Raw genomic sequence first — 20,910 nt, forward strand, 5'->3', positions numbered from 1 at the left:
AAGCCCCTCTAGGAGGAAAACTCTCTCTTTTTCAACAAAATTGGACTTACATAACCCAAGACAAGTGGGTTCTGGATGTAGTTTCAAGAGGTTACAAATTCCACTTTCATACCTTGCCAAGACCAAACGGATGGCCAGACCTACCAAAACACCAATGGTCAGAGGCATTAAACCAGGTGGGATCCCTCATGGCTATGAGGGCCATAGAACTGGTTCCACAATCAGAGACGGGGCAAGGCTTTTACTCAAGGCTCTTTCTAGTTTCCAGAAAGCAAAATTCATGGAGACCCATCCTGGATCTGTCAGTCTTAAATACTTTCCTGGAGATTCCAAAGTTCAAGATGCTTACTCTACAGCAGCTCCTGCCAATGTTGAGCAAAAATGCATGGATGGTGACATTGGATTTAAAGGAGGCTTACCTACACATCCCTATCCGACTGGAGTGCAGAAAATACCTCAGGTTCAAGGCCGGCTCGAAACATTACCAATTCTCTGCGCTGCCCTTTGGCTTGTCTACTGCGCCCAGGGTCTTCACCAAGTGCCTGGCACCAGTAGTAGCTTATTGCAGACTCAAGGGAATTCAAATTTACCCCTATCTAGATGACTGCTTTATTCAAGCAGACAGCAAGGATGTCTTACTCCCGCACATGGAATTTGTTCAAAATCTTCTCAAGTACCTGGGATTCACTGTGAACATAAAGTCAAATTTGACACCCACACAACAGATAACTTTTCTGGGTGCCCTTCTAAACACAACAACCCAGATGGCATTCCTGACATCCGAAAAACAACTACAGCTGGCTTCAACTTTCAAAACCTTGGCATCAATAACTCAGCTAACTGCAAGGAAATTCCTGCAGGCTTTGGGTTACATGGCCTCCTGCATCCTTCTCATACCAAATGCAAGACTACATATGAGAAAAATACAATGGTACCTAAAAAGTGTATAGTCCCAGCATTGCCACAGTCTAGACACACAGATTGCTGTCTTGCCTTGCCTACAAAAGGAATTCCATTGGTGGACCATGGCATGTCTTCACAACAAAGGGAAAGCCTTCAGTTTGCCTCCAGCCAGCCAAGTGTTAGCCACGGACGCCTCGGATTATGCATGGGGAGCCCACTTGCAGGGAAAAGGTCTGCAAGGTTTTTGGACAGAGGATCAGAAGCACCTACATATCAATTTAAGAGATGTTAGATGTACAGAATGCCCTCTTGGCTTTCAGGGATCTTCTACAACCAGGACAGCTACTGATACAGACAGACAACACCACAGTTATGTGGTACATAAACAAGCAAGGGGGTTCACACTCCTACCCCCTTTGCAGACTAGCCATGACTCTATGGAACACAGCTGTAGCTTGCAAAGTGGATCTACAAGCTCAGTTCCTGCCAGGGAAACAAAATATTCTGGCAGACAGCCTGAGCAGGAACCTGTCAGACCCACACGAGTGGATGCTAGACACCGAAATATTCAAGATGATTACAGAAGCCTGGGGCTGCCCGGACATAGATCTATTTGCATCCCCCTCAACCACCAGTTACAGATTTTTTGCACAAGGACATTTCACAAACTAGCATGGAAAGTGGATGCTCTCTCATTCAGTTGGCGAAACCTCTCTGGGTATGCCTTTCCTCCTCTACCTCTTCTTCCACGGGTGTTATTAAAGATCAAGCAGGACAAACCCAAGATGATTTTACTGGCCCCAAATTGGCCTCGTCAATTTTGGTACTCAACACTGAAGAATCTATCCCAGGAGCCTCCTTGGATTTTACCTCTGATTCCAAATCTTTTGTCCCAACACCATGGCCAGGTTCTACACTCTCATATCAAAACTCTCAGCCTGGCAGCCTGGCGAATTCAGGGTCTATGATTAATCCTACCCTTCCCAAACAGGTCATGGATGTCATCTTAGAAGCCAGATGGCCTAGCACTAGAAAATCTTATGCAGGTAAATGGAAGAGATTTTGCACCTGGATGCATGCTCAGGATTTGGATCCTCTCATTCCTAATATCCCACTGATTTTACTTTACCTGACAGACATGCTACATAAGGGTTTATCCTTCTCCTCCATAAAAATACATGCCTCAGCTATCTCTGCACATTACAATACAGATCCTCCAGTCTTTTTGCATCCACTTCTGAAACAATATCTCAGAGGAGCAAAGAATTTTAGGCCCCCTAGGACACCACCCATACCTGCCTGGGACCTCAACTATGTTCTGGAAAAACTTAGTCTGCCTCCTTTTGAGCCTGCTGCCACATCTGATATTAAGTATTTATCATGGAAGACAGCTATCCTACTGGCTTTGACTTCAGCCAGGAGAGTCTCGGAGTTACAAGCACTCATGGCTGTGGAACCTTATATTATTTTTCACCAAGATAGGGTGTCTTTAAGGACTAATCCTACTTTCATGCCTAAATTAGTTTCCAAAGTGGCTTTAAATCAAATTATTCACCTGCCAACTTTTTTCACTAATCCACAAAATAAGGGGGAAAGGATCTTGCATTCCTTGGATGTACACAGACAACACGTTGTTTCGCTAGGGATGGCTTGCACCTGTCACCACTGGGCTTTCGGATATTGGCAAAGGCTCTTGCCACCCCCATAGTGCCTTTTTTAGGCAAGGCTCAAAAGTCAAACCCACCCCCATAGACAGCACAAGGAACAAGGAACTAAGGGTAATGCTGCTAAACGCCAGAAGTCTTAACCTCAAGATGCACGCACTCGAATCTCTCCTCAGTATGGAGAACATCGATATCTGTGCAGTGACAGAAACCTGGTTCAAGGCTCCAGAGAGCACCCCAGCGCTACCAGGCTATACCTCATATCATGCTTTTCGGCCCCAAAACCCAGACCGAACCACAAAAGGAGGGGGAGTTTCCATATTTATCAAGGATATCCACACCTCCAGGTTAGTGGCATTGCATATCGGAGACCATCCATGTGCAACTAACAGTGGGCAAGACTGCTTTTCAGTTTATAGCATCCTACAGACCACCCTCTCAAAGTCAGGAATCCCACTCAGCTTTCCTGAAAACATTGGAGAACATGAAGATCTCTCTGAACACCATTATATTGGGCGACTTCAACTACCCAAACATTGAGTGGGAGCACCACTCAAGCCCCAGCACCCTAGCCCAAAGGTTCCTGGAAATTATAAACTCAAATGCTATGGAACAACTAGTCACCACTCCCACAAGAGGGGACAACATACTAGACCTGATCATTACCAACATGGGGACTCTCTGCTCCACACCAGAAGTATATCCCTCATTGGTAAGATCAGACCATAAATTAATTTCACTGGATGTCCACATCCCGACCCCACCCCCAGCCCAGAAAACCACAGTGAAAAACTTCTCAAAAGCGAACTTCTCACTTCTCAAAACCAAAGTGGAATCCTTCAAGGCCCCAGGGCCAGTGGAAACAACGCCCCAAACTGCAGAATCCTATATAAACGCATTCTATGGACATCTCCAGGAATGCATGGATCATGCTATCCCAAACAAAACCAAGACCCAATCATCCAAAGGCAGGCGTCCAGTCTGGTGGACCCCTGCCATAAATAAACTGTACAACAGAAGGAGGAAGCTACTACATGACAGAGCAAAATCCCTAATAGGGAAGGCATCTCTGATCAGTACTAGCAAAAAATTACGATCCCTCATAAAATCCTCCAAGGCCAGCTTCGAGAGAAAAATTGCACAGGACACCAAAGACAATCATAAGGCTTTTTTCAGTTATGTTAGAAACCTGGGATGCAACTCCCAGACTTGTTCCAAGTTGATTCTAAATGGCAAAAAATACACTGAACCCACAGACATCGCCAATATCATGGCAGACAGGTTCAGTGCAAACTTCTCCCCCCAAAAGAGCAAGTATCTATCCCAGCAGAGGGCTGCCTCCCAAACATCTCTGATGCTCAGGTGAAGGCTGCCCTCTCCAGAGCAAAAAACACTGCTTCCATGGGACCAGATGGCATCCCAGGTTGCGTCCTACATGAACTCCAAGAGGAACTAATCCCTCAAATAAAACAGCTATACAATCTCAGCCTCACTACAGGATATGTGCCTACAGAATGGCGTACAGCAACAGTGGTCCCACTCCACAAAGGTGGAGCCTCTACGGACCCTGGAAACTATCACCCCATAAGCCTGACTAGCTTAGTCTGCAAGACTATGGAGAGGATCATCATGGAGCTCATAAACAAAGACATTGGGGACCTACAGACACTAGATCCTACCCAGTTCGGCTTTGTCAAGGGCAGATCCTGCCTTTTGAACCTGGTTGACTTCTTCAAAACAGTCACCAAAGCCATAGATGAAGGGAAGGTAGTCCACACAGCCTATCTGGACCTTGCAAAGGCATTTGACACAATACCCCACTCGAGCATCATAGATAAGCTATCCAGCTTACATATAAACCCCTATGTCACAAGATGGGTCGCAAACTGGCTCAAAGACAGAACCCACAGAGTGAGAGTTGCTGGAGCCATGTCCGACTCGAAACTGGTCACAAGTGGCGTCCCACAGGGTTCTGTCCTGGGACCACTCTTGTTCGGTATATACTTTTCCGAGGTACAGGCAAATGTGGGAGGACTATGGCTCACCAGGTTCGCAGACTACTGCAAACTGGGCGCCATAATCAACTCTCCAGCTGACACAAACATCCTTCAAAAAGGTCTCACAGAGACAGATAACTGGTGCCAGCGCCATGGTTTAAAGCTAAATGCCAAAAAATGTATAGTCATACCCTTTGGCAAGAACAATGTGCCCACAAATTACCACATAGGCGGAAACCCATTAAGTACAGAGAAAGTTATTAGGGACCTGGGGACCCAAGTTGATAGCAATCTCTCCTTTGAAAACCACATTGCCAAAGTGGTTAGAAAGACCTTCTACATAGCCCACCTCATCACGAAGGGTTTCACATCTAGATCAAGAGAGGTAATCGTGCCCCTTTATTCATCCCTCATCAGGCCCATCATAGAATACAATGCCCCTTTGGGATGTACCTTACCCGACACCTGCAGCAATTAGAAAGACCCCAAAAGTATCTCACCAAGAGGATCAAGGGTCTCAAACAGATGCCATATGCTGCTCGGTTAAAAAACTCCAGCTCTACTCAGTTGCATACCACCTACTTCGAGGCGATCTATGCCTGACATACAAAGATATGTCAAATCCAGAATTAATGGACATGCTCCACCTCAGTAAATCTAAATCCCTTAGAGCCACACGCTCGAGGGACTTGAACCTCAGCACAGAAATAAATAGAACTTGCTGGAGGGACAGGTTCATAACCCAGAGGCTCCCTTCGCTCTGGATTAGAATTCCAGTTCATGTGAGGCAGAGCACCTCACTGAATCTCTTCAAGAAGAATCTCGATAGGTGGATGGGGGATCGTAGGTTTGTCCCAGGGATTACTCCCGTGTCACTATTAGACAGAGGCACAGTAAACTAAACCTTAAAAAGGGCACAGTATACTCAAATCAAGGGGTGGCGTAAGCCATACAGAATCGGGCTAGGCTTATAATTGCCCCAGGGCAGATAGCCTAGTATGAACCTATGAACCTATGAACCTGGACAGAATCAAGGATATCAGGAAAAGAGAGCAACTGTTTGTTTCTTATGCAACAAACTCCCAAGGCAAAGCTATTTCAAAATGGACCATTTCTAAATGGATTACTCATGGAATCAGATTTTGTTACTCTCATCATGGAAAGCAAATCCCAGGAAAAATTAGGACTCAATGTACCAGAGCTGCTGCTACTTCAGCTGCCTTTCTGAGGGGAGTACCTACCAAAGATATTTTGGAAGCTGCAACTTGGAGTTCAGTGCATACTTTCTCTAAGCACTATAATCTCCCTCTTTACTCTAAGAATAGGGCAGGCTTTGCTTCTGCAGTCTTGCAGAGCCTTCTAGCTGCCCCTTCTACTCTATAACCACCACCCTTTATCTCAGCTTTGGGATTCAACAATACAGTGATGACTGCAACAGTGAAAAACGATGAACATAGTACAGTTGTGTACACTTACCATAAATATAGATGTTCGAGTGTCTTCACTGTTGCAGTCTGGGTTACCCTCCCTCCTGTCCCCTCTTATACTTTCACTAGTGAGGTTTCCTACTTCACCCTTCTTCTGAGGTGTATTTGCTACAGGGTATGGGGTTTGTGGTATGTTACATTTTTGTTTTCTTATTAGCCTTCACATTTAGGCACCTGACATCTGGGGCAAGAAAAACTGGAGAACATGGCGTCGCCTGGCAGCTTTGTACTCCTAGTGCTCTGACGTCAGGGAGCATGACTGAACAGCCGACGCTGGACCCAGACTTTGGGATTCTGGCCGACCGAGGACAGCCTGCCGGCAGGAAGAACCCTACAGTGATGACTGCAACAGTGAAACACAGTTTCAATGCATAAATTGCATCCCCCAGTAAATGATCCTGTGGGATCCCCCTGCCAGACATCTGATACAGCTGGGAGGTGTGTCAGATATGTGGGTTGTGGTAACTGCCAGGTTAGCTAGCACACACATTCAAGATGATTCCCTTGCCATATGCATGACTTGGCAATTGATAGAGTGGAAGCTCTTTCTAATTATGTCAAGCCTAATCTGTTCCCCGGGTGGTGCCTCATTTTCTATATTTGTGCAATCTATGGCACTCAGTACTTCAGGGTAGTGTGCTACACAGTAGAACTCTTGCATATTTCTGGCCCTATCCCCGTGAGTACTGGGGACATATCTGTGGTCACTGGCATGTTGGAGCATAGCATTCAGGAATTGATGGAGGATCCTAGATGTTGATGCCTGTGATGCCCCCAGCATGTCCCCCTGTTGAAATGAAAGGTGACTTGCAAGTGTATCCATGAGCTTACATTTCTAGATTATAAAGTGAAATATATGTAATGTATGTGTTTGCATGCGTGTGTTTGCATGCATGTGTGTGTGTTTGTTTGTGTGTATGTGTGCGTGTGTGTTTGTGTGCAGTTTGATGTAGATAATTGTAAGTATTGATGATTACAAGTAGCTAGGAATGTAAAGTCCATTGGTATAGTCAGAAAAAATGGAAGGTGTTCTGAAAGCATATACCTGATATGTAAAATACTTTCACTTTACAGGTCTCAGCCGATTTTGTGTGTGTGTGTGTGTGTGTGTGTGTGTGTGTGTGTGTGTGTGTGTGTGTGTGTGTGTGCGCGTGTGTGTGTTTGTGCGTGCTTGCACATGTGCATGTGCTGCTCACTCACTTGCATACTCATTTTCTTGTTTGAGAGCTGGAACAGAGAGAGAGAGAGAGATAAAGAGTTGTAGGTAGAATTAGTAATGGGCAGCTATAGTCACAAATAGTAATGTAATTATTAACAGAGGCCAGGGAGGGTGTGAAGACCACAGTGTCGAAAGGTGTTAATTCAAAGGCCAGAGTATGAAGAGCAGCATTCACATTGATGCTACAATGAGTGTGATGCAAGATCTGTATACAGACCAGTATAAAGGAGATAACAGGTAGATTCCCTAATGAGCACAACATTACATACTTTATAGGTGCTAATGCAGGATTTAACAAAGATTTCAGATATGAGGCAGTCGCAGAGTACAGATCTGTCATCTGACATAAAGCGAAAGTGACATCAAGCCAACCCCAAACAAATAAAGTGTGAGTGGCAGCTATAGAGTTATGCAAAGAATGAAAGACACTCACAGACATTACTGCATCACAGATGGGAATCAAAACGTGTAAACAACTACATGGAGCGTAATTGCATGACACAGATCTCATAAAATGTACATTATACAACGACCCCCCCATTAAATATTCAAAAACGTGCACGCTGATTGGTCAGCGTGCACGTTGTAAATCAGTTATAGTAATGGAAAAAGGTCCGGTCGCCCGGGCTTTTTCCATTACTATAACTCTTTTTTTTTTTTTTTTTTTTACAGCAACGGAGAACGCAAGATCTCCGTTGCTTCACACTGTCACACTGTCTCGCTATATTAAAGGAGTTTAACAGAACGAGACAGCTTTAAAAAAGCAACAGAGATTCTCTGTTGCTTTTTTTAAAGCTGTCTCGCTATGTTAAACTCATTTAACATAGCAAAACAGTTTTTAAAAAGCAACAGAGTTCTTGCTTTCTCCGTTGCTTTCTTTAAAACTGTCTCGCTATGTTAAATGGGTTTAACATAGTGAGAAAGCTTTAAAAAAGCAACGGATATTCTCCGTTGCTTTTTTTAAAGCTGTCTCGCTATGTTAAACTCATTTAATGTAGCAAAACAGTTTTTTAAAAGCAACGGAGATCTTGCTTTCTCCATTGCTTTTGCCCACAGCTCTGATGTACTGCGTAGGCATGCGGAGTACATCAGAACTGCCACAGAATGCCAGACAGCTGCGGAAGGGCAGCAAGGAGGCATTATACAATGCCATTATTTAAGAAAAGTAATTATTTTTTTTCTTAAATAATGTCATTGTATAATAGCAATAACCCACTTCTGGGTGTGGGTAATGCTGGATTTACCCACAGTTGGCTTTGTTTGGCCACTCAGGTTTCGCCGTTGTGACCAAACCACACCAACCGTGGGTATATACAGCATTACCCACACCCAGGCGTGGGTTATTGCTATATTGTAACATCATTCTCAAAGCAGAGCAGAATCTCAACAGCTTGTTACAAAATTTCTTGGTGTTAGCAACTCAACAAAAACTAAAACTGATGCAATGTGAGAAAACAGACTCAAATCATAAAAATAAAAAATATATATAACTGTTCTGTAATAGAAGTGCAAGTTTGAATTCAAAATGCAGTTTAGTGAGAGTTAAGAAACTAAACTGACTGCATTCTTACAGTCATGATACCTCAGCAGCACACACAAGTTTTAATTTGTTCAAAATGCTAGTCACAAGAGTTTTAATTTGTTCAAAATGCTAAAGTCTGTGATGCACGCAGCATGCTACATTATTATCTGGCTAGCTTAAATATCTTTTGGCAAAAAGGAGATTTTCTGGACCCTAACATTTAAAACCTCTGCAGAAAGTTGGTACCTGAACCTTTATTTTATTAATTCTTGTTATTACCTGGCAAGATTCACAAGGTATGGTTGTTGAGAAACATCCTCACTATAGGTTACCTTGTGGGTCTTGCCAGGTAACAAAACTAATAAAAATAAAAGCAATTGCCAAGCCAACTGCCTCAACAGCATTTTAAACCAAAAATAAACACACTTGGTGCATGCATGCAGTTACAAGCTGTTAGGCTCACTCACATTCACATCTTTCTTCATTCGTATAGATTACTCTTTCAGTCCCACACCACTCCTATCCTTTGTTTCATGAATATCCACATATTGTGGGATTTTTAATCCCACTGTTTTCATTTTGGATGAGGGGTCGAGGTGACAATGCTAACTGCTGCACACCTAAGCAGTTATTTAAGACAGCTTTTAGCTTCGGTGCCATTACTAAAAAGTAATTTCTTACTGGCTAATAATTTTTCTGCTGAACTTGTACATTTATACTACTGAATTAATTTGAATATACATACATTTTACTAGTACAGTTTTTCCTCCAACTTGAAAAAAATATCAGATTCCAGAGAACAGATGGCCTTCATGTACTGACTTTAACAGCGGCATACCGTACATTTTCTGGAAGCGCAAAATGAAAAGTGCACTTCAAAAAATGTAAAACCTTTCAGAGTTAAGCTTCAGTTTGCTCTGGAGAGCTGCAAAATCACCCATCTCTCCAAACGGACAGCTGATCTCTTCTTACAAATGAGATTTCCCAGATGAATTACAGTAGAATAAAATGCAGATCATCAAAACAGATGGATTTTTGACCGGGAATCCCTAACATAAGCGTGAGAGAACCTGCCCGATTAACAGTACATATATTTGAAGTCGACTTACCTTAAGCCAAACAAAAGCAATGAAGTTAAGGCACAACTGCACAAAATAAATCCCTAGAATCGCTGTTTGCAGCCCGCGCGGTGAATAGAACTACGCCGATGAGGATGTAGATGCAGGGGAAGGAGGGGAGAGGGAATGGAACAACACTCTAGTGGGGCGTGCTACGTATCGTGGTGGATATCGTGCTTTGGACCACAGAAGTGGGGGAAGGTGCAAATGGGACGGTGAAACTAAACTAAAGTTAAGAAATGCAAAGTAAGCTAAAAAATGCAAAGTAAGTTAATTCCATAATTGCGCCCTTTATAAGGCTGGCCTGTACGGCGCCCTAGTCGGTCTTCTAGTTCGCCTATGCCTAAGGCCGGCCATGGCTGGAGGGAGAGATTCTTGTCCCAGAGACTTCCCATGCTTTGGAACAAGATCCCAATCTACATTAGGCAGAGCTACTCACTAACATTCTTCAAAAGAAATCTTGACGAGTGGATGGGAAACCGAAAGTTTACCTCAGGGATCACTTCAGTGGCTCTGCCGGACAGAGGCACAGGGAACTAGTCTAAGGGGGCGGTGAAAGCCAACACATTCTGGCTAGGCTTATAAATGCCTTCGGGCAGATAGCCTAGTACCTACCTATGACCATGAAGTTAGTACATCATTTTTGTTCTGGGGAGATGTTTCAATCCTCTGTGATTGGTAGCTGTTTCAGGGGGATGTTCCATCAATCGTTCATAGTGGAAGCTCTTAACACGATAAAGCAGTTGCTGTTGGACTGGGGGCAACATTTCTTTAAGTTATCATCCAGGGTGTTTGCCATTATAATGATTGTTGTCCACTTGCTTTTTTCTGTGATATTGAATATCTCCCCTTAAATATCCACTAATCGGTTAAGACCATCTGCAAAGGATGGTCTTTGAATTCATACCCTGAATTTGGACAGCTGGTATTTTATTGTGGTGCATACTGAACTGGTCTGGACAAACCATACTTTCTTTGCAGTTAGCTTATGTTTTTGGGAACCTGTAATTGAAGCTGGAAGAAGGTTGAAAAATCTTGGAAACTGATATGGAAGAAAAGGGGGAATTGTGAGCAAGAAGGATAACTTGCCAAAAATATGAACTTTAGAATTGGAAGACTTTCCATTTGGACCTTGGGTCATTGGTAATTATGCAGTTTCAGTCATATGACCTGGGCAAAGTTTCATGTGGCTGAACGTAATAAGAGACTTCTAAGCTGCAAGTTCCAGAAAGGGTAGAATCACTTGCAGATCTGACTAGCAGGAATTGGCCGTCTAACAAAACCTTTGGAGATATTATTGGATTAAGACAGTAGGTTAAAAAACTTTCCAAAACCCCTGCAAATGTGTCGGCATGTGCCAAGGTAAAATATAAAATGAGAGTTAAAATCCTTCCTTAGGAAGGATTCCTTAGTTCCTGTGGTACTGAAAGGGAATTCCTTTATAAGAAAGCTGAGTACCTGTATACAGAGTTTTGTCACTATTACAGGCAATTAGAAATAGGTTATTGGATTGATAAATGGAGTTGATTGGGGATAGGCTTCAAAGAAGATTGAAAGCAGACATTTTCTATGATACAATATGCCATTTGGTGTCATTGGATTAGAAGTTCTTTATCCAGGTAAAGATGTTATTTCAATAAAAATAGTTGTCATTAAAACTGGTCTAAATGGGTAAATGGACTCTGCAACTAACTGAAAGAGTAAGGAAATTAAAAAAAAAATTCCAAGCTTGATTCCTGCCTTTCCTATAACTAGTCTAGTCCATATACAAAGAATCCTGGATACAGCAAATCTGTAAGCTTCTGAACCCCCCCCCCCCAAGTCTTTCTGTGTTGGAGGGAAGCCTTTGAGCTTATCAGTGGAAGTGGTAAGCACTAGGTAGCCTATCTACCACAAGACTAGTGGTTTCTGGCCCAGAAATTGTAGTTTATTGGCCTTTTCAGCAGTTTTTCCATCTCTTTCAACTTGCTGGTTTAAAAGCACGTGTTTGCACTTGTTTCCCAACTTACCTGCAACTAGTCTAGTCCAGATACATATTTTCTGTATCCAGGACTGGTTGTAAGCTTCTGAGCGGTGCCAAAGTCTGCTCTTCTTCAATTTTTCCCTTAGCTCTACTAGTTCTCTCCTCTCCTGCACTTTTACTAGGTTATTAGTCTAGCACTTTACCAGACTTCTTGTAGCAATTCTTGTAGCACAGAAAAGTGCTACCAGCACTAATTGTTCTACAAGGAAACCGCTCCAGTACTTATTATTAATGCCTGCACGCACTCTGGTCCCTCAACAACAGATACAAATATGATTCTGTCATTGTACATGTGGGTGTGAATGACCTGAGACGTACCTCCCTGGACTACATGAAAAGAGACATGGAGGACTTCTCATATTATGTAGCCCAGGCGGGTATGACCCTAGCCCTGAACAGCATCCTGCCATCACCCAGAATGATGCCACAGTACAAGCAGAAAATGATGGATTTCAACAATTGGCTAAGTTTCCGGTGTCATTCTAAGGGGCTCCAGTATCTGTTTGCCTAGGATGACATGACTGACAGACCTCGATGCTTTCCCAGAGATGGCCTGCATCTGTCACCTCTGGGCTCCTGGATACTGGCCAAGGCTCTTGCCACCCTTATAGTGCCTTTTTTAGGTGGTGTTCCAAAGACCAAATTACCACCGTAACAGCTACAAACAAATGCAATCTGAGCGGCATGCTGCTCAACGCTAGAAGTCTAAATATCAAAGGCCACTCACTCGAAGCATTCCTTAAAATGGAGAACATCGACATTTGCTCTGTAACAGAGACCTGGTTCAAGGTAGCAGAAAGCACCCCTGCACTACCAGGCTATAACTCATTCCACACCATTCGGCCCCAGAACTTGGACTGAAGCTCCAAAGGCTGTGGTGTTTTCATATTCATAAAGGATGCACACACCTCCAGACTACTAGCTCAACATAACTCATCTGAGATACTCCAGGTGCAGCTAACATTGGGTAATACAGCGATTCAGGTTGTAGCCTGCTGTAGGTCCCCAACCATGTCCCAAGACTCGGACTCCACGTTCCTAAGCACCCTGTAGAATATTAGGGTCCAACTGAACACTCATACTGAGCAACTTCAACTACCCTTCCATTAACTAACTGCTCATGTACCAATGCACTTGCCCAGCGTTTCCAGGAATTCATTAATTCCAATGCCCTGAACCAGCTTGTTCTTATCCCCACTAGAGGTAGCAATATCCTTGACCTGGTCATTACTAACATGGGTGACTGTTGCTCTACAACAGTAGTCAACTCCTCCCTGGTTAGATCCGACCACAAACTAATTACCTTGGAAATCCACATCCCTCCCCCACACCCCCCCGCAAAGGTAACCACCATGAAAAACATCTCCAAAGCTAAATCTGGGTTCCTAAAAAAGGAGGTGGCTAACTTCACATCCCCCTTGCAAATGGAGATCAGTTGCATTACCGCCAAATCATACGCCAGTGCACTGTATGAACACGTACACAAATGCTGCATGGATCTCGCCATACCCAACAGAACCAGGATGCTGTCCTCCAAAAAAAAGGAAGCCAATCTGGTGGTCCCCTGCCATAAATAAACTCTACAACAGAAGGAAGAAACTGATGCGGAATAAGGAAGTCTCAAGACTGGAAAAACTCCCTTATGAGCCTCAACAAAAAGTTGAGATCCCTCATCAAATCCTCTAAAGCTAGCTATGAAAACAGAATTGCAGCAGATGGTAAAGAAAACCACAAGGCCTTTTATAGTTGTGTAAAGAATCTCCACGGCAATACCCAAATTTGCTCTGAGCTACTGCACAATGGTACCTCCTATACCCAGCCAACAGATATTGCCAATATACTGGCCGACAGATTCAGTGCCAACTGTACCCACCCCCCACCCCCCAAGAGACCAGTCACAATACCAGTAGATTACCAGGCACCCAGTATTACTGCTGCACAGGTTAAAACAGCACTGTCCAAGACCAAGAATACAGCTTCTATGGGACCTGACAATATCCCTGGCTGTGTTCTACATGAACTACAGAATGAACTGGCACCTCACCTGTGTGCCTTGTTCAATCACAGCCTCCTCTCAGGCTTTGTCCCTACCAAGTGGTGCACTGCTACAGTCATCCCTCGCCACAAAGGAGGAGTGAATGCAGACCCTGGGAACTATTGTCACATTAGCATGACGAGTCTGATATGCAAAGCTATGAAATGCATCATCATGGACCTAATAAACAAGGATATAGGGAATCTCCAAACACTGGATCCCAGACAGTTTGGTTTTGTGAAGGGTAGATCATGCCTGCTCAACTTGGTCAACTTCTTTGAATCAGTCACCAGAGCTGCGGATGAAGGCAAGGTGGTTCATACAGCCTACCTTGATCTGGCAAAGGCCTTTGATACCATTCCCCACTCAGGAATCCTAGAAAAACTCACTAAGCTAGGCATCAACCCCCTATATCACTAGGTGGGTTGCAAACTGGCTCACAGGTAGAACCCACAGTCTGAAAATAGCTGACTCCAAGTCAGACTGCTGACCAGTCACGAGTGGAGTCCAACAGGGTTCGGTCCTGGGTCCCACTACTGTTTGGTATCTACTTCTCTAAAGTCCAGGCCAACATGAAGGGACTCTGAATGACAAAGTTCGCAGACGATTGCAAGTCGGGAGGTATTATTAACTCCCCGAGTGATGTTGACATCCAACAGAAAGGCCTCACTGAGACCAACGATTGGTGTCAGAACCATGGCCTTAAGTTCAGTGCCAAAAATGTGTCATCATTCCCTTTGGGAAAAACCTGTTTGCCATGAATTACCACATCGATGGTAGTCCACTAAACACAGAAGGTGTTCTAAGAGATCTGGGAACACAGGTTGACAGCAACCTCTCTTTTGACCACCACATTGCCACTGTGGTCAGAAAGTCCTTCTGTGTGGCACATCTCATTACTAAGGGTTTTGCATCCAGGAAGAAAGAGGTCATTGTCTCCCTCTACTCTTCCCTCATTAGGCCAATCATTGAGTACAATGCCCCATCTGGCATGTACCTCACTAAACACCTGCAACACCTGTAGAGTCCACAAAAGTACCTCACAAAGAGGATCCTAGGCCTTAAACATTTGTCCTATATGGACAGACTCAAACTCCCAACTATTCTTTGTCTCGTATCGCCTACTTAGAGGTGATCTCTGCTTGACTTACAAAGCCATGTCTGACCCAGCTCCGTTAGAAATGCTACATCTAAAGAAATCCCAATCCCTCCACACCATATGCTCCAGAGACCTCAACCTCATTACCACAATCAGCAGAGCATGTTGGAGGGACAGGTTCATAATCCAGAGACTGCCCATGCTATGGAATAGACTTCCCATACATGTCAAGCAGAGCACCTCACTGGCCTTCTTCAAGAGAAATCTTGATGAGTGGATGGGAAATAGAAAATTCACCCTGAGGATCACTCCAGTGGCTCTACTCGACAGAGGCACTGGGAACTAAGGTCAGGTGGCATGATGCCAGAGTAATCCTATGGGGTAGGCTTGTAAAGGGCCCAGGGCCATTAGCCTAGTACACACCTATGAACCTAAATGTTGACTGTGCATGTTCATTTGCTTTCAACCTGCAGGAAGCTGTACAACTGTAATCAGAATTTTATGTTTTGGGTTCTTGTTTTGGACATTCCAGTGGACTTTGCATTGTCTTTTTTGGATTATGGCTGAAGAGGGGGTCTTAACTTCACCCACAAAGAAAGGAACTGGTTTGTACAGTTATTGGGTATTAAAGGCATGATATTTGTTAAAAGGAAATTCAAGCCAATAAAATGCTGTTAAAACTGTGTAGCCTGGGGAGGATTTTTGTATGTTTTTTGAGGAAAGTTATTGCTGAGAAGCTGTTCTGTCAGGACTTTTTTCTTTCTTAGATTAGGAAGTGGGCAAATCCCCTTGAGCCAAATAAAACCTAATAAAACATTTAATTAAAAACAATGACTACTGTGGCTTTTGCCATTAAACACCATTTTAAATGGAGTTTATCCCTCCATATTTTTAGTAGTGAAATTTTATTAAAATGATTTACGGGTAGTTGGCATGCAAAACTGTATAATGCCTGATGGAAAACTCCTGCATCTGTTAAGATGCTTATAAATATATAGCATGGCAATTATTTTGTGTCTTTTATGCATCTGATATCTTTTTGCTTGTATTTTCTTATTCTGTGTGTTCGCAAACAGAGCACCAACATTAACCTTAAGAGAGTACTTTTATATAATTGAGAACTTCAGTATTCTGAAAACCGTATCTAAAACAATGTAATATGTTGTCTGACTTATTTTAAAGTAACTGTTAATGATAGTTATTTGTGCTGTACAAAAGATTGCTCACATAGTACTCTCTTTTGAATTTTTTTTTCCGAGGACTGTAGGATATGCTCAGCCCTGCTTTGCCAGATGAATGTGCATATTTGCTGCTACTACTACTGCTTAGACATAATCACCTACACACTTTTAAAGATCAAACGTAAAGTTTTTTACCACTTCTTTTTACTGCAGTTATGCTCTCATTATCTGACGTGAGCTTTGTGATTCTAAAATATGAAGTTTCTGCTTTAGTTACATCAATGAAGCTCTTTTTATTAAATTGATTGATTTATTTTTATGTATCACATGCGAAGCAGCTGTCCGTTTGGGTCTACTTTAAAACATCTAAAACCCATAACATCTAATTTCATAACATTGAGACCAGAACATCTAAAACCCATAGTATCAAATTTCATATCATCCAACACTACAAATCCAAAGAAAATAACATCCCCTCCACATATAATACCAAACTGCCAAACACACGTTTTACTACATTCCTGCTGGGGGGCAAGTCCCCCTACACCCCCCACATCCCCCATAAATTAAATATACCAACTCCAAGATCGCACTACAGTGGGAAAAAAATTTCTTAACCCCACTGTATAAAGCCCCCCTAGAGAAATGTAGTAAAAAGTGTGTTTGGTGTTGTTATATGTGAAGGGGATGTTATTTTCATGTGATTTGTACTGTTAGATGTTATGAAATTCAATGTTATGGGTTTTAGATGTTTTGAGTTTTAGATGTTCTGATCTCAATGTTATGAAATTAGATGTTATGGGTTTTAGATGTTTTGAAGGGGACCTGTCCAATTACTTCTTGATCTGGCGGCACCTTCTGATGATGATATAAGAGGTGGGGCCATATGTAGTTCTGTCCTTTGTGGTATTAAATGAAGGGAGTCTCGGTATGTCAGCAACAGGTGTTCATATTCTGTAACATTTTTACTGAATCTTATTTACTATTCTGAGTATAGCCCAAATTTAACTGAGGACTTGCTGGGGTAGCCGAGTCTGACTGATAGTCTGTGGTGCAGCATCGCCGCCTGTGTGTCAGACCTTTTATTGACAGCAGGGAGCCAGGTCTGACATACAGGTGGAGAAGCATGGCCATGAGGCTGCCAGGAGCTGTAGCTTCACCTGTAGAGAGTCATGGTCCTTTCTGTGCTCTCCCCATACTAGATTGGGCAGACTAGCCCACCATGGAATTTAAGTATATTTTTAAAAATGGAACACTACATGCCATCCCCATAGGAATTTGGAAGATGAATCATGCTTGTATATCATCCTAGGTTTGCCTGTTTGACTACCAAAACCTGCAATATAGCTCCATTTGTGTATGGAAATTGTATTGTAGGCAGTCTGGCTTCTCACCAGGTACTTCCTGCAGTATGTAAACCATATACAGGTGGAGCTTCTGCCTTGCCAAAAAGCCCAGTCAGTTCAACAAATATGTTTCATTCCAGCACTAATCCAGTTGATATAGAACACTAACATACTTTACTGTAAGCTATCATTGAAGTGATTCATATACCCCTAATTTTCTTCCTAGGAGTGATAATCCCATAGTAAACAACTATTTATTACATTGTTGTATGAGTGTTAAGTGTTCTGGACTTAACTTGGGATCTTATCCTCTACAGTTTCTCTTGTTACTTTTTATTTGAATATAAATGCAGTCAGTTAGTTATGGCTTTACTGTCTGATTGCTTGTCTGAGTGACTGATTGTGCTGAAGTCTATAACTTTGTGTTGAAATCTGCTGCAGACTACTGAAAACAAGCCAATCCACTATAAGCTGTATATCACCCCTTTGCATCTTGACTCAGAATCAGGAAGTACTAAGTAGGCAGCTGCTCAGCATCCAGGAAATGCAAACACAATTTAATTAAACTAATAAATATAGTTCCAGTGATGAAACGAAAGTTAAAAACTATACATTTTAGAATCATAAATCCCGCTGTACACCAAAAGGGCATAATTACTGCAAAAACAAATGGTAAACAAAACAATATTTTTGCACTTGATGGTTGAACTCGGTGGATTTTTTTTTAATTTTTCTTCTGGTGTGTTGTGTAAAGGCAAAGAGAGTTCTCTACCAGGAGTGACCCAGAATTGCATGTGTTATTTCACATAAAAAGTGGAAATCCGAGCCTTCTAGAAACACTATATTGTAATTCCGGCAAGTGCCTCAGAAGGGTATGAATTGGAGTTGCTGTTGTATTTAAAAGGAGGATTTGTTGTTATTTCATGACTGTGACAGGATTAACTTCTCAGTGTCCCACTAAAAACCCAGAAACCTGATGTAAATGATCAGAACTGGGTACCATCCTTTTTGAAAAGAATGTTTCGTCTCAAACCCTGCTTTCAAGTAGCTCTTCTTCTTATACTGTGTTTTTTTCTAATTTTCTGCAGGTAATCCGGAAAAGGCTGAGATGGGACTGGGAGCTCTTCCTGGAAGACAAGCAGATTTCCGAAGTGGGTTGGAGTTGGCTGTAAAATATTCCAAGGAGCTGGGCTGCAAACGGTATAGTCTGTTACTAAACTAGTAATTGGTTGGTTCATCTTCTGTTTAGCAGACTTACTGTGAATCAAATGTGGGACTTGCTGCCTCCAAGAAAGTACCTCTTACGTTTTATCTGAAAGCAGAAAATGTGTGGTACAGACCATTGTTCTAAGTACCATGAAAAGATGTAATAGGACAGGAAAACAGAATTAAGTGAAGATGAAAGTTTTGCTGAAGACGTTTTTAAAGTAATATGCCATGTAGAAATCCAAACCTAGCCTACATGCACCTTCTTGGAACACAATTAAACCAGTTTCTTTATTTTATTTGAGAGAATATAAAATATAAACCATTGACTAACTCTGAGATTCTTGCTCAATATGTTTTTTTTCTTCTTATAAATGCTTGATGTTCACATTTAGCCTTCTGACTTAGAAGTGATAAAAGCATGTCAGTGATGATGATGATGATTACTTTTTTAAAGCCCTGAGTAGCAGACACTTGTAAATCGAGCTGCTTGCTGCTAGCTATTTTGTAATGTTTCTCAGATCTTATCTGAGGGAAAATTTGAATTTAGCTATATGACAAAGGTAATCGCACACTAAGCCTTAAAGAGTTTTTATTCTCTTTATATCTTGTTCCTTATTGTGTCACAGATTACACTTCATGTGCATATAGATACTCTTTAAGCAGTATCAAAGATCGTCTTTTCATGGTGTCCAGTTAAGTTTTATTTTGCCATTTAAGAGTTATATACACCTGATGCAACCCAGTTTCATGCTATAGTGTGCACTACCTTTATGAAATGGATGCATTGTAGGCAACACTAATGCTAGAGTGCAGCAAGGAAGGCTGGGAGAACATTGAGAGTTGCAGGAAGAGACCTCACCAGTAGCAAGTGTTATCTGTTTTATAGCTGTTAGTAAGACCTCAACTTGAGCACAGGGTGTAGCTCTGGAAGCAGTCTTCCCATGGATGTAGATAGAATAAAGGCAGTTCAGAAGCTGGTAATAAGTACTGTATGCACGAAAGTCATATAAAATGAGATTAGAGAAGTTTAAAATGTATAGGGTTAAAGAAAGGAGTCAGACTGAAAAGTTTATGAATTGAGCAAGGAAGTGTTTCAGCCGTGATCTGGACCACAGGCACAGTAATGATATAGCAGAATGCATGGAAAAATAGCTAGAATGTTATACAAAACAAGAAGTATAATTACAGGCGAATTCACAGAGGTAAGACTGATTAATTTCAAAAGAGATGCTTGACAGCATGAAGACACCATAGAAAGATTCAAGGTGGACTGCTCAAAGGAGAAGCCTGGCTTAGTGAAAAGTACAGTATTGTTTTCTTCCCCCCACAAAATGAATGACAGGTGATTGGAAAATCCTTCCTGAAGAAAACTGTAGGTTCAGACTGAATTTAAGGGCGTATAGAGCAGACAATACAGTTCTTATGTGGGAGTAAAAATAAGTTGTTGATCAAGCAAGATTCGCAGCTTATCTGCTATGGAGATGGGCACTTGTCTTTGTGTTCTGTAGTGAAATTTTACAGTATTTCAACTGGCAAGTCCAGCATCTGTATTATATTGCAAATACAGTGCAATGAAAAAGTATTTGCCCCCTTCCTGATTTCTTTGCATGTTTGTCGCACTTAAATGTTTCAATTCATCAAATAAATTTAAATATTGGACAAAGATAACCTAAGTAAACACAAAATGCAGTTTTTAAGTGATGATTTTATTTATTAAGGGAAAAAAAACTATCCAAACCTACACGGCCCTATGTGAAAAAGTAATTGCCCCCTAAACCTAATAACTGGTTGTGCCACCCTTAGCAGCAACAACTGCAATCAAGCATTTGCGATAACTGGCAATGAGTCTTTCACATCGCTGTTGAGGAATTTCGGCCCACTCTTCTTTGCAGAATTGTTTTAATTCAGCCATATTGAAGGGTTTCCGAGCATGAACCGCCTTTCTAAAGTCATGCCACAGCATCTCAGTTGGATTCAACTCCGGACTTTGACTAGGCCACTCCAAAACCTTCATTTTGTTTTTTAAGCCATTCAGAGGTGGACTTGCTGGTGTGTTTTGGATCATTGAACTGCTGCAGAACCCAAGTGCGCTTCAGCTTGAGGTCCT

General features: G+C 42.2%; 1 protein-coding gene across 2 annotated transcripts in view; it reads left to right on the top strand.

Annotated features, from left to right (window-relative positions):
- Window positions 1-20,910, top strand: part of HYI (hydroxypyruvate isomerase (putative)) — a 530,872-nt gene that overhangs the window by 105,641 nt on the left and 404,321 nt on the right. For both annotated transcript variants that reach the window (XM_044085419.1, XM_044085418.1), the window contains exon 2: window positions 18,683-18,794. In XM_044085419.1, coding sequence (XP_043941354.1) covers window positions 18,683-18,794 — 112 coding nt within the window. The remainder of the gene's footprint in view (window positions 1-18,682; window positions 18,795-20,910) is intronic.

This window comes from Protopterus annectens, chromosome 10.part0 (genome assembly GCF_019279795.1).
Source record: "Protopterus annectens isolate FY-2018-M chromosome 10.part0, PAN1.0, whole genome shotgun sequence".
Taxonomy (NCBI): Eukaryota; Metazoa; Chordata; order Ceratodontiformes; family Protopteridae; genus Protopterus; species Protopterus annectens.